This window comes from Neoarius graeffei, chromosome 7 (assembly GCF_027579695.1).
Source record: "Neoarius graeffei isolate fNeoGra1 chromosome 7, fNeoGra1.pri, whole genome shotgun sequence".
Lineage (NCBI taxonomy): Eukaryota > Metazoa > Chordata > Actinopteri > Siluriformes > Ariidae > Neoarius > Neoarius graeffei.
The window spans coordinates 2,193,969-2,202,907 of record NC_083575.1 but is presented as its reverse complement, the minus strand read 5'-3'; the positions used below and the strand labels follow the sequence as shown (position 1 = coordinate 2,202,907).

General features: G+C 45.9%; 1 protein-coding gene across 4 annotated transcripts in view; it reads left to right on the top strand.

The window, feature by feature from the left end:
• LOC132888995 (CD276 antigen-like) overlaps positions 1-8,939 on the top strand; it is a 30,187-nt gene continuing 21,248 nt past the window's right edge. The window contains exon 1 of one of the 4 annotated variants that reach the window (XM_060925094.1): positions 1-335. In XM_060925094.1, coding sequence (XP_060781077.1) covers positions 209-335 — 127 coding nt within the window. In that variant the 5' untranslated portion in view covers positions 1-208. The remainder of the gene's footprint in view (positions 336-8,939) is intronic. The other 3 variants (XM_060925095.1, XM_060925096.1, XM_060925097.1) reach the window with 3 other exon arrangements.

The following is an 8,939-nucleotide window of genomic DNA, read 5'->3' as shown; positions in this document are numbered from 1 at the left end:
CAGGGCGCTATCAACACATGACGGGAAGCGGGGGAGGGAGAGAGAGAGAGAGAGCCTGTCACAGGGCGCTTTAAAGAGGAAACTCTGAGCCCCACACAGAGTGAAAGAGCGCAGTGCGCACAGCGGTTCGGTTCTGTGTTACTGATGGTGAGTTTGTCTTGGGTTCTGTGTTGCTGATGGTGAGTCTGTGTTGGGTTGTGTGTTGCTGATGGTGAGTCTGTGTTCCCCCCCGACCTGCCTGAAGTGGGATATGAGAGTGAAAGCTCGGAGGAGTTCAGCACTGACTCTCTCTCTCCTTCTTCTCCTCCTTGTGCTGGATGGTGTTTCCTCTTACAGTAAGTCTCCTTTTATTCCAGCTTTCTGCTTCCAGCTCACATCAACCGCTTTATTTTCATTACACTGCTGCTTATGGAGAGAACTCAAACTGTTCTCCATCAACTCTAAACTGTACAATCTACTCCAACCCAGGGGCGTCGTAGTGGGGGGAAAAGGGGGACTGAGTTACCAGGGCCCCAAGTGGGGGGAGGGCCCTTGAGGAGTCTGTAATTTTATTTTCCTTTAAATGTCAATACCATTTAAAGATCACAATATATGTTGCTAACTAATGTAAATGTAATGTTTTGTGTAAATAAATCGTTTGATTAATGGATTGAATTGTGTCCGGGGACAGCCCCCCCCCCCCCTTTGCACGAAATGGTTTAGTCCGCTTTCACCGGGCTTTTTAACTCGGCGCATTTAACGTCGCGTTCATTCTGCTGAAGCAGCGCATGCGCATTGTAGGCTATCTGTGCTATGGAAGATGATGCACAAGAAAACAAAATCCGGTTTTCAGAAACAAAAAGAGAGGCAGGAAAGAGACAAGAAAAGAAATGAGGGAAAGCAACTGCTCACAAACTTCTTTCCCAAGAAAGGTGAGCCCAAATGTGAAAGCAAATAGCCTACATTAAATGAACACCCGTGGTTATAAATGCTTCAATACCACCGCGATTGTCAGTGCTAAAAACTGCACAGCACAAAATTAGAAATAACATGATGCCTTTTTTGTTTACATTCCAATAGTATACTAATAGAAAATTAAATTAATATTTATTATTGGGCCATAACATAATTAGGCTAATAGCCTAATTTAGTCTCGATGTCATAGGTGTTTGGTGACCTTTTACTGTTACAACTTTTAATCATTCTGCAAATAAAACAAAGATTCAGTGAAGTAGGGTTTTTTATTCATTTAAGAGTTGTTAGATTAATGTGTGGCTACATAACTGACTGGACTGGTAGTACGCCCTTGTTGTTAGATACTTTCAGCATTGTTAACTGCTGAGCTTTTTTTGGGGGGGGTCATGGCCACTGCTTGTGCATAGGGCCCAGAATTTGGTGCTACGCCCCTGCTCCAACCTCTACATAATCATTTTCACACGAGCTATTCTTAACGTTTCCATTCTCAATACAAATCACTACAAGTTCTCATAATTTTATCCACAGTTTTATTTATTCTATTCATTATGGATTTGCCATTTATTTATATTTATTATGCACAGCTTTAATGTAAATAAGGGTCAGCTTTTGAAATGCTGTTTATTATTATTATTATTATTATTATTAATCTGAGGGATGAAGCCTAATGAGGGTTAATTAATATCTTCAGTTGGAAACCTTAACAGAGAAACCCAGTGAAGAACTCAGTAAGCGGAGAATAAGGAGAGAAATCTCACTGAGTGTGGGAGCAGAACCCTCCAGCAGACAGACAGGTTCCTCCAGTGTTCTCTCTGGGGGCGGGGCGTGGGGAGAGAGCTCAGTGTTCGGGGGCGGGGCGTGTGTGTGTGTGTGTGAAACCCCTGATCTAACCCCTGCTGGATTCTGGCTGCTCATAAAGTGTTGATTTTAATTGTCCAGAGCAGAAACTCTGGGTTTTTTCCCCCTGCTGTAAAATGAAAATTTTCTCAAACTTTGCATCCGCCATCTTAGTTTTGATCTGACGTCATATTATACACGTGACCCTTCGACTCTCTGAAGAATATCTTTAACCCTGTTTCACTTCATACAGCAGTTTAATCTGAGAGAACATAAAGTCTAATACAGTGTTTAGGAGGTTTATTAATGTTAGACATTATTAAAATGATGAGGAAAATATTTACACACACACACACACACACACACACACACACACACACACACACACACAGTTTAAAGGTCACAGATCAGAAAACTAACCATGTTGTGACCTGTAATCACACTTCTCCTGTTGATCAGACACTTGTGTGAACAGAACACACCGATCATCTCGTGTCTGAACATCTCCAGGGGTGTTTCTCGCTATGGAAAAGACCAGGAGCCAAATCAAGGCTTTGCTCCTCACAATATTCTACAGAGGGACTATTGAGAGCACTCTGAGCAGCTGCATCACGGTCTGGTTTGGGAACTGCACTGTCTCGGATTGCTCAGATCCTGAACCTTGTCCATTTTTCCTGCTTCCAAGACCTCAACTTCAAGAACTGACTGTTCTCTTACTGTCGAATATATCTAATATATCCCACCCCTTAACAGGTGCCACTGCAATGAGATAATCAGTGTGACTCTTCTTTACATATATATAGGTCCATCTCAGAAACTGGTCTTTCATTTGGGACATTATGGGCAAAAAATAAATTTTCTAATTTTATTTTTTTGCATTTGCCTAACACTCAATGTTTCTTTTGTCGAGTTTAATAAGAATAAAGGTAGCGTCTTGCTTTATCTGGCCTCCACTGTGGAACATTTTTTATTTTTTTTTTTAATTACAATTCAAATGCTTTTTGTAAAAATTTTTTTTTCACATATAAAATAACTCCATCATGAAGAATTAAAGCCCCTCCTTCACAGATGAGTGAAAATATTGAATAAATTTCCTCTTTTTGATTGCTTGGGTTAAAAATGCCAAGTTATGATGACTGAATTGATTATTCACTTAAATATGAATAATATGATACAGTTTGGGTGTTTGATATGGCGAAATAGGACACAATGGAAAAATCAAGAACGCACCGGAAAGATGAGAATAACGGCGGTGGTAAAAGAACAGCGACTGTACCGGCTGAAGGTCGCGCGGGTCTCTGCTGCGGCGCGCGAGCAATGGGACATCGCTACCGCACCGGACGGAGCGCGAGGCGGGGGCGGGGCAAAATGACTGGCCGTAGATTCTATCAAAAGTTCGATCTAAATTGACCATGGTTGCAAAATATTGGCCAGAAATACACAAACACTACGAAATATGAAAGTAAGATGAAAAAGAAACATTCTATTGCCTTATACTGCAAGACTAAAACAAAATAAAACTGTCAAAACTCACCTTTTCAGCGATAACGTCCGAACAGATCACCCGCGTAACAGAGAGACCGCAAATGGAAGCACGATCAACTTCTAACTGTTGGAGTGGAAAATTCCATTCTACACATGCAGATTGTTAATGTGTGTCCTTCCCCGCACACACATAACACGCTACGAGACCTGGTTTACTGATATGGATATGGCGCACAAAGGTGAAATTACCCTCCCTGGGTACAAGTTGCTTGATAAGTCACGAACTAGCAGGGTTGGAGGTGGAATAGCTTTGCTGTTTAATGAAAGCATTGATGTAACGAAATTAGATGGAGGGTGGAAATGGGTTGAATTTTCTGAGTGGATGCTGAACTATGGCTCTAATAAACTGAGAATGATTATTGTATATCGCACTCCGTATTCTGCGGCTCACCCTATGACTACGGGCGTATTTTTTGACGAATTCTCATATTTGGAATCTGTTGTCATGTCTACTGAGCCTCTTCTGTTCACCGGTGATTTCAATATACATGTGAATGTTCCTACTGATCCAGACGGGGCTCGTCTTCTTGATCTCCTGACATCTATGGGTCTAGAACAGCATGCTGACAAACCTACGCATGTGTCTGGACATACTTTGGATTTGGTTATTACACGCTTTGCTGATTCTTTGCTTTCTTCGAAACCGATTGTGGATTATTTGTTTTCGGATCACGTCACCGTTCTTTGTGATCTGGCATTGGGTAAACCCTCTCCTAAAATAGATCAAGTATCATATAGAAGGATTAAATCTATTGACAAGTTTAAACTCCTGGATGAATTAAAGAACTCTGATCTCTGCAAGAATAGCCCGGACACACTTGATGAACTTGTTGAAAGTTACAGGGCTACCTTACGTATGGGTGCTGTGTGAGACAGCTGCCTCTCCAGTAGCTCTGTAGTTTTTAGCTCTTTAAACCTCTTTTTTTCACCTTTTTTTTTTTTTTTACTTTTTTGAGCTTCTTATGAAGACATAGTGTGTTTAACTCTATAACATGGATATATTTAACTTTAACGCGCAACCAGAAGCCAGTTTTCTCACTTATTCGAGACAGGAGCTGCTGGCCCTGAAAACAATGGGACGAGCCGGGATACGACACCCCATCCCGGCCGAGCTGAGGAGGAAACCCAGGGGCTGCAAAGCTGGAGCTAAGCTAAAGGCTAGGCTAGCGGACAACCAGCGGCACAACAAACCATCCATTCCCTCCGTTATCATGGGGAATGTGAACTCGCTGCCAAACAAGGTCGACGAGCTTTCCGCTCTGAACAACCAGCAGGTTTACCGGGAGAGCAGCTTGCTTATCTTTACGGAGACATGGCTAACCCACCTTGTACCAGATGCTAACGTGGACCTGTGGGGATTCACTGCTGTGAGAACCGACAGAGACACTCACACATGCGGGAAAACAAAGGTGGGGGACTCATCATCTACATGAACAACCGCTGGTGTTACCTGGGACATATCTCCGTAAAGACAGTTTTATGTTGCCTGGACTTGGAGCTGCTAGCCGTTAGCCTGCGGCCATATTATCTGCTGAGGGAGTTCAGTCACGTGATCACCACCTGTGTTTACATCCCTCCAAAGCCGCTGCATGTGAGAGGATTCACTCTGTCACAGCAAGGCTGCAGACACAGCACCCTGAGGCATTCATCATCATTTCTGGGGACTTTAATCACGCTACTTTGGACTCTACTTTGGCTGCTTTTTACCAGGCTGTGGATTGTCCAACAAGGAACAACAGGACAATTGACTTGCTGTATGCTAATGTGAGGGATGCATACAGAGTCATACCCCTCCCCCCACTAGGGAAGTGTGACCATAAGCTGGTTCGTCTACAGCCAAAGTACACCCCCCTGGTCCAAAGGCAGCCTGCAACAACTAGCTCCATCAGGAGGTGGTCCCCTGAAATGGAAGATGCCCTCAGAGACTGCTATGACATCACGGACTGGGATGTGCTGCTTAGCCCACACTGTGAGGACATGTACCCCTTTTCCACCAAATCAGTTCCAGGGCTGGTTCGGGGCCGGTGCTGGTTCACAACTCTTTCAACTCGTGAGCCAGCTGAGAACCAGTTTGCTTTTCCATAGCTCACGGTGCTAAGGGAAGCCACGTCGTTACGTCGTTGTATACATCAGTTACGTCGCTACGTTTGCATAAACCTTGGTGCGAATATTGAAGCAAAAACAACATGGAAGAAGCAGCAGCAGCAACAACAATAATAATGGATGACTTTGCGTTTGTACAGCTGCTGCTTCTCGTCGCTTAAAAATGGCGATTTTTCATGGTCTTGTTATTGTTGTTGGTCTTAACAACTCCGCCCCCCCGCTGACGTAAGCGGTTCTTTCCTCTGGCCCAGCAGAGAGTTGGTGCTAGCCTGGAACCGGTTTTTCTGGCCCCAGAGCCAGTTCTTTGTCAGTGGAAACAGAAAACCCGGTTCCAAACTAAGCACTGGCCCCGAACCAGCCCTGGAACTGCTTTGGTGGAAAAGGGGCAATAGAGGGGCTGACACACTGTCTGACAGATTACCTCAACTTCTGTGCAGACGTGGTCTCCCCCACTAAGACTGGGTAACACAGGAAGTCAAAGCTGTCCTCAACAGGAAGAAGGCCGCCTTCAGGAGCAGGGACAGGGAGGCGATGAAAGCAGCACAGCAGGAGGTGAAACGCTGCATGAGGGAAGCTAAGGACAGCTACAGGAGAAAGGTGGAGCAGAAGCTGAAGGAGAACAGCATGAGGGAGGTCTGGGAAGGTGTGAAAACCATCACAGGCCACAATACAAAAGCCAGAGTCGTTGAGGGGACAGTGCAGAGGGCGAACGAGTTGAATGACATTTTCAACCGGTTCAACCAGTCCATGTTTCCCCCACCCTCCCCCTCACTGCAGACATCTCCCCTTCTTCCCTCAACACACCTAGCCCCAGTCATCACAGCAGCCCCCTCCTCCCCTAGCTCAACACAGACTCCTCTATGCATTACTGCAGACCAGGTCAGAGGTCAACTGAGGAAGCTTCACCCCAGGAAAGCAGCAGGCCTGGACAAGGTGTGTCCCCGACTAGTGAAGACCTGCGCTGCTGAATGACTTCCGACCAGTGGCACTCACTTCACGTCTGATGAAGACATTGGAGCGGCTCTTCCTCAACCTCCTCAGACCCCAGGTGCAACATGCCCAGGACTGTCTGCAATTTGCGTACCGGGCAGGTGTTGGTGTGGAAGACGCCATCCTCTACCTGCTACACCGAGCCCACTTGCATCTGGATAAGGGAAATGGCACAGTGAGGATCCTCTTCTTGGACTTCTCGAGTGCCTTCAATACCATCCAGCCCCTACTGCTTCAGGACAAACTGAACAGGATGCGAGTGGACCCCTGCCTGGTCACCTGGATCTCCAGCTACCTCACTGACAGGCCGCAGTACGTCAGGTTGAAGGACATCACGTCTGACACTGTAATTAGCACCACTGGAGCACCCCAGGGCACGGTGCTGGCCCCTCTTCTCTTCACCCTGTACACCGTGGACTTCTGCTACAACTCGGAGCTGTGTCACATTTAGAAGTTTGCCGATGACACAGCCATCGTTGGGTGTATCAGTGATGACAGAGAGGAGGAGTATAGGAGCCTGGTGAGGGACTTTGCTGTGTGGTGCAACAGGAACCATCTGCAGCTCAACACCTCGAAGACCAAAGAGCTGGTCATTGACTTTGGGAGGTCCAGACCAAGGTCACGACCAGTTCTGATCGAGGGAGTCGAGGTGGAGGCTGTGGATTCCTACAAGTACCTCAGGCTGTGGCTGGACAGCAAGCTGGACTGGACTTGCAACACCAATCACTTATACAGGAACGGACAGAGCAGGCTGTACTTCCTGAGGAGACTGCGGTCCTTTAACATCTGCAGGAAACTCTTGTGGATGTTCTATCAGTCTGTGGTCGCCAGTGTCCTGTTTTACACCGTAGTGTGCTGGGGGGGGCAGCACATCCAAGAAGGACACATGCAGGCTGGACAAACTGATCAGGCGGGCCGGCTCTGTGGTCGGCATGAAGCTGGACTCTCTGGTGACGGTGGCAGAGAAGAGGACTATGGACAAACTATTGAACATCATGGACGATGCCAGTCACCCTCTGCACACCGTCATCAGCAACCAGAGGAGCCTGTTCAGTGACAGAATGCTCCTTCCCAAGTGCAGGACGAACAGACTCAAAAACTCCTTTGTCCCTCACGCCATCAGACTGTACAACTCCTCTCTGGGGGGGAGGAGGGGGAACAGGAGGACAGAGGACGGGAAGGAGCAGTAGCCTAGCCTGACAAAAAGCAATACCAGACAATGTGCAATATAAAGTGCAATATCTTTCCTGCTTCTCCCCCCCCCCACACACACACACACACTCTTACCCTAACCCCACTTCTCCCCCCTCCCCCATATCTTATTCTTTTATATTTGTATCTGTAAATACTTAATTTATCTAGAAGTTTTTCTCTATTTCTTTTCTCTGTTTATCTGTAATGATGCTGCTGGAATCTTAATTTCCCTGAGGGAACCCTCCCAAAGGGATCAATAAAGTTTTATCTAATCTCATCTAAAATCTCTAATCTAGCAGATGCCATGGACAGGCACGCGCCGCTTCGTACTAAAGTGATCAGATCAAGACCACTTGTACCATGGTTCAACGAGGATATTAAGGCAGTGAGGTGAGAAAGAGGAAAGCAGGAAGGAAGTGGAGAAGGACTGGTGCGCTGGAAGACTTGATTGATTACAAAGTTAAGAAGAAAAAAAAGCTGATGAATGAGGCGCGCCGTTCTTTTTATCATGATTTTATTGAGGAAAACCGCTCTAATCAATGCAAATTGTTCATGGCCTCTAAGAAACTCTTGAATCAGGGTCAGACAAGCTCAATTTTCCCGCCGTTTGACGACAAGATTGAGTTTGCAGATCAGATGGGAGCCTATTTCATCGCGAAAATTAGCACTATTAATTCTAAGCTGGACACTGCATTGGCTGGGCTGCCAAGCATTCCCACTAGTGAGACTGGCCTAGATTCAGGGGTGGAGCTATCAAGTTTCACAAAACTGACAGAAACGGAAGTGAGGGAGCTGATTGCTGGATATAGTAAGAAAACATGTAGCATCGATCCAATGCAGACATCCCTGGTGGTTGAGTGTACTGATGTCCTGTTGCCAGTTATAACAAAGATAATTGTCACTAGAGATGGGGAGTTTTGCCGATGACTGGAAATGTGCTCTTGCCATTCCTTTGCTGAAGAAGGTAGGACTGGATTTGATATTAAAGAACTATAGACCAACGAGTAATTTGCAGTGCATCTCTAAGTTGACGGAGAAAGCTGTTTTCAGCCAGTTGCATGCGCACATGACTTCCAACCCTCTCGATCCTGAGCTACAGTCATCCTACAGAGTTTCACAGCACTGAAACAGCGCTATTAAAGGTAACGAATGATATCTTGATGAAGATGAACTCGCAAGAAGTCACCCTTTTGATCATGTTAGACCTTAGTGCCGCATTTGACACTGTCACTCATGGAATTTTACTTAGTCGTCTCTCCGATGAATTTGGGATTGGTGGCAAGGCCTTGGAGTGGTTTAAGTCCTACCTTGAAGGC